Source organism: Xiphophorus hellerii, chromosome 12 (genome assembly GCF_003331165.1).
Source record: "Xiphophorus hellerii strain 12219 chromosome 12, Xiphophorus_hellerii-4.1, whole genome shotgun sequence".
In the NCBI taxonomy this organism is placed as follows: domain Eukaryota; kingdom Metazoa; phylum Chordata; class Actinopteri; order Cyprinodontiformes; family Poeciliidae; genus Xiphophorus; species Xiphophorus hellerii.
In genome coordinates this window covers 30,592,765-30,598,398 of record NC_045683.1, presented here as the reverse complement: position 1 = coordinate 30,598,398, position 5,634 = coordinate 30,592,765, and the positions used below count along the sequence as shown (strand labels likewise).

General features: G+C 46.9%; 1 protein-coding gene across 1 annotated transcript; it reads right to left on the bottom strand.

The window, feature by feature from the left end:
• Nucleotides 1-640: 640 nt before the first annotated feature.
• On the bottom strand, nt 641-4,148 carry znf703 (zinc finger protein 703). Its single transcript, XM_032578885.1, has 2 exons — nt 3,470-4,148; nt 641-3,000 (listed from the first exon to the last, which is right to left on the bottom strand). Exons 1-2 carry the CDS (start codon nt 3,722-3,724, stop codon nt 1,516-1,518), a joined length of 1,740 nt encoding a protein of 579 aa, XP_032434776.1. The 5' UTR covers nt 3,725-4,148; the 3' UTR covers nt 641-1,515.
• Nucleotides 4,149-5,634: the final 1,486 nt, after the last annotated feature.

Genomic DNA, 5,634 nt, shown 5'->3' with positions numbered 1-5,634 from the left:
CGGCTTGAATTAGCACCCTACGGCTCGACGTCAAAGAGCGCTAAAGCGGCAAGAAAACAGGTCCTCGCATGAGCTGAGAGGCTTCCTGTAGGAGAGTCTGCTGTCCTCGGGGGTGTCACGTGTCAGTGCCTTGATGAATATTTCTCTATTAACCACCTCCCATTGTCAGCTATGGCCTTTTGTGTTGCGGGCCAATCCGTCAGACGGGGCAAGGAGATCCTGGGTCGACACCTCCCCGAGGTCATTATTGAGGTCCCAGTGACCCGCGCAGCACTTCCACTTTGCTGAGGAGGCCGTTTCTTTCTTGCCCGTGCAAAGTAGAGTCAGCAATTAAAAGCTGCAAACAACAAAAGCAACGCGGGGGACGATGGAAGGAGGAGGGATGAAAGTCCTCGGAGACTAGCTTAACAGGCCTAATGTGACCCAGGATGCCCTCTCTGGGATGGCCCTGTCAAGCGATATGAGCCATGAAATATTACACACGGCCACATATAGCGCGGCTGTAAGAGGCGAAATGATAGATAGTCTTAGATAAGTGCAGCGCTGCAGTCGAGGAAGATTTACGGCGTCCTCTAAGGCTCGTCATAGAAAGACACACCGAGGAGCTAAACATAGAACTCAATGAGGGGAAGAAAACAAGTTAAAATGCAACCATGTATCATTTATTCAAAATACGACCTTTTCCTGTTGGTCAGACAGCACAGCCATCGTTTCTGTTCATGTCATATCTAATCTCTGCACCATTTTGTGTGAACCGACATCCCCTTCTCTCCCTTCCCCCCCCCCCGTGCTTCGTCAACTTGCCGATCCCTTGTAAGCTTGAAAAAATATTACATCTTTGCATATTTACAAATAGAAATAATGGCATTGTTCAAGATAATTCTCAAGGACATGCAAATCTCCCGACGTCTCTGTACACAGTGGAGGAATTCTGAAAATCCAAAACAAACTGAGAAAAACACAGAAAAAAATGAAAGCAGACAGGAAAAGAGATTTCAAATTAAAAAAAATCTCTCCAGAATACAGCCTCACGTCCGGGTGCAACATTTTTATTTTCTAATGATAATGGTATTATAGTTAAAATCAATCTTTCTCTCTTAGAATACTTCAGAATGCAAAAAAATAAAAAAAACCTTGAGTTGATAACCAAGCGCTTCCATGAAAAATAAATACAGACTTTTAATTTTGAGAGGGGGTGGGGAGCGGGACGGGAGAAGTTTGAAAAGCAAAACAAAACTCAAAACTCTGGAGATAATCTCATATTTTTTCAAGTTCAGTGTCCTGCTGTCTTCAATTAAAGTCTGTTGTTGCAGACAATCCATCGGAGGGGAATTTTGCCTTTTGGAGCACTGGTCACGATCCTGAGGCAAACAGGTGGTATTCCTGGCAGGCCTCGCAGGCAGGATGCCTTGCACTCACAATGACCTTAGCCTCACGAATCCATCTTCAGGACTGCCACTTGACAGTCCCAAGCCGGTGCCTGCGGTGCGCGGTTGTCGGTGGCGTTCCAGCTCGTCACTGATACCCCAGCGCCGAGGCAGAGCCGAGTCTCTGGCTGTAGAGGGCATAGGGGGAGTAGTAGGCCGGGGAAGAGGGAAGAGTTGGCATCGGAAGTCCTGGGGCGCCCGGCAAGTGGGATTTGCCATAGGGGTGGTAGCGTGCCAGGCTTAATCCGGGAGAGCCTCGTAGGGAGAAGGAGCTGGGCAGGGCTCCCGGGCTGCTGGGCGGGGGCAAGTGAAGGTGACATGAGGCTGTGGAGGAAACAGATGAGGGATAGGCCGACAACAGCTTACTGTCTACCATTCCAGGAAGGGATGTATGGGTACGCAAGTGGGCCAGTAGCTCCTCTGACGTGGCAAAACGCTTGTCACAGGGGCCGCTGACAGAAACCCAGTTGCAGGCGTGGGGTAGGGGTTCATTTGGGACCATGAAACCATAAGTATAAAGGGGGTGGGAGAGGGAGGGTGTGCTGCTGGACGACAAGGAGCCAGAGTGTAAGGAGTGGAGGTGGTGTGAGGGGTAGACCAGGGGAAAGCCAGACTTGAGGCTTGAAGGATCATGGACGCATGTGGAGCAGTTGCTGCCCCCCAAGTGGGGGGCGTTGGGGTAACTCAAACAGTAAGGGTCCCGACACAAACCCTGCATCAGAGAGGGAGGGGATGCTCCGGTTAGCGGACTGGAGCTGGGGTGCTTCCCTTGAAGTCCTAAGCCCAAACTGGACTTGGTGGGATCCAAGCTGGAAACAAACTGTGAGGGATAGCTGGCATAGGCCCCCACTATGGAACCATGGTATCCCATCGTAGCCGGGGGCAAAGGGAAGACAGAATGCCCCGGTTTGAATGGAGAGACCGGCGCGATGTGTCCAGAGCCGAGAGTAGGCTGCGAAGAGGCCTGAGGGTCCGTCTTGCTCTCTGGCCGTGGGCTGCTGGCCGAGCTGGCGTTGCTGGAGTTAGCGCTTGCCCTCACTTGGCTGGAGTTGGCTAAGTGAGCCCCATCCACGCCTGGTTTTGTAACATCAGAGTCTTTTTTGCCAGCAACGTTGCTGCTATTATCCGAGCTCGCCTGCTCGGGTTTGCTGTCCGTGTGGGGCGTCTGGGAGTGTGACGGGGGCTGCATGGAAGGGGAATGGCTCTGTCTGTGGGGCAACGGAGAGGAGCTGGAGTTCGGTGACCTGGAATGGGAGGGGAAAGGTGGACAAGATGCATTTCCTCCACTGGAACTTCCATTTGGCACCCTTAAAGCTGCTTTATCCGAAGCTCCCTTCGTCACCAAGACATCCTTACGACAGTCGCTTGATGACTTGGAGTAAGGCTTGAAGCTGGACTTGTCATCCAGGGACTGGTGCTGCTCTCCAGGCTTGGACGACCTACCGGACGACTCCTTTTCTCCTAGAGAGCCGGAGGAGAGGGAGGCCAGCTTGGAGGAGGAGGGAGGGTCGGGTTTGCCAATTTGAGAGCAGGTCTGGGCCAGCAGAGCCAAAGGACTCTTCTTGGCATCCAGCTGAGGAGAACAAGAGAGGCAACTTGAGGAACTTTATTTGCTTTTCAAATTTTTAAAAGCTCCAAATCCTAGAGAGACACATAGAAACCAAAACGGAAAATCCGTTTGTTGTTACCCCTCATTAAACATGTACAGCAAAACAAAAAAAGATGCGCTTTTACATTTTTTATTCACTACGCACACACATTTCAAGCAAACTACTGTGCATGCAGTGTGCCGTGAGGCGTTTCCACACCCTAGAATAACAATAATCTAAGAAAATCTTTCTAGGACACAAATGATTAAGTACTTATTAAGGTGAAACAAGCAAATAAATAACATACCAAGCGACGCAAACTTATTTAGATTTTCTTTAAAAAATAATAATAATTAAAATTTTTTTTTAAAAAAATAAAAAAAAATATATATTTTATTTTAATTTAAAAAAAAATAAAGAAAGACAGAAAAAGGCGGGGGTGGGGGGACTTACTTCAATGCTAACCGGCGCAGAAGTGAGGGGCTGGAGATACTCTGGGTGCAGCAGGTGGCCGCTGTGAGCCGTCAACATCTTCACGATCCGGACTGGAAGCCTCTTATTCTGGCGCGACGGGTCCGCGGGAGACGGGAGAGACGTGGGCGTGGGAGCGGACGCGCTCTCTGCTGCTCTCCGGCGTGGATCGCCGTTGCGCTCCGGGGACGACTGGCTGCGTAAAAGCGCGTCAGATCCAGCGGGGAGATCTCTCATCTGGATCTATCTGGGCGTGAACAGAAGCAGGGGCGCGCGGGGAGCGGACGCGGGGTTGGCTTTCATTTATCTGCACATTTCATCACGGCGAAATCGAACAGGAACAGAGTGCGCTAATCCAAAATGGCAGTGCGCAAAAGGACGCGTCCTCCGCCTCGGAATCAAGCCGTTCTTAGGAAAAACACAAATACCCAAAGTGTCATCCTTCGGAGGTAATCGCTCAGAAATCCTTCATCCAGAAAATGGTTTTTGAAGAAAAAAGAAAGAGGGGGGGGGGAAGACCATTAAAAATAGAAGGCAAGTTGTGGGAACAGCCCCGCAGAGGGAATTGTGTGCGGCGAGTCCTGCGCGGTGTGGCGTTGCTGCGTCTCCCACTGCAGCTGCCTCTCGGTCTCTCACTCACTGGTTCTTCCTCGCGGACTGGGGATGTGAGGGGAGGAATTTCAAAGCAGGCCGCCGCCCTCCAATCACAAGCGGCTGCGTTCAGAGAGGGGAGGAGGAGCGAGCTGAGGGGGCGTGGCCTGCCTCCCGCTCTCACCATCGTGCGGGCGAAGCTGCAATGTTGCTGGAAAATGTGTGCCAGTGACCTCCAGAATTTCACATGCAGGATGAAGCAAGGGAATCTCACTCTGCATTGCAAAACACATCTATTTATATTATATCATTTCTTTTTTTTTTTTTTTTTCAAAATGTAAAATGAGATAACAGAATCTGTTTTTGATAAATAGGACTTGTGCACATAAAGGTTAATGTAGAGTTCACAGGGGACGGTGTCGGTAATAAACCAGTGTCTGTGCACATTCCAAGTATGCCAACAACTTTATTAAATTACAGCTACCAAAAAACCATTTCAGTACTAATTGAATTTCTGTGGAATTCGACAAATTCACATGATTCAACTTTAATGGCCTTTGCTCTGACAGTGCATCATTTCTGTAGTTGTGTAAGTCGGGCACTTGTAGATGAAAATATAAAACTATGGGTTCTTGATTTGATTACAACAACACCGAGTTCACCTCAACGGCTTAAAGCTATGGGTTTGACTTTTCTGTGAAATCATTTAAGCTCCCTTCAGATATATAAGGATGTTTTAAATGGTCATATCAAGATAAAAAGCAATTCATCTTTTTTTTCCCCCATGTTTTTATTAAATTCCTCCTTCCAACGTGTTGTACCCGTTACCCATATGCTAAGTACACTGTATGGATTTCTGTCAAATTTGGCAACAATGAAAAACTTTGTCAGAGTTCATCTTCCTTTCTCATCATTATGATAAATGTTTTAGCCAGTGGCGCTCCCAAGAGGGGGCCAGAAGGGGTTGTGGCCCCACCTTAAATAATTCTGGATTATAAAAATTCGTACAAAAGCATATTATCTTCTTCAAAACAAGACATAATTAAGCAAATAAATAAATCATATACACATCTGGACAAAAATGAAGAGCCCACAGCACTGAAACCCATTGTAAACCTCGCGGTTCTTCCACCAAATATTGATTTCTGAACTCTTCCTGAGTGAAAACATTATTATTATTGTTTCTAAATGAATACGAACTTGTTTTCATTTGCATTATTTGAGGTCTGAAAGCACTGCATCTTTTTTGTTACTTTGACCATTTCTCATTTTCTGCAAATAAAAACTACATTTTTGCTTGGAATTTCAGAGACATGTTGTCAGTAGTTCATATAACAAAAGAACAAAGTTCATTTTACTCAAACATATACCTAAAAAAAAGTAAAATCAAAGAAACGGATCATTTTAAGTGGACTCTTAATTTTTTTTTCCAGAGCTGTATATATTAATGCTGTGAATTGATGAAAAAACTTTAATCAGATTAATCACACTCTAGCACTGATCAATCACGATGCTCAACGTTTTAAGTTTGACATGTAAAAATGCATGTTTTCAAA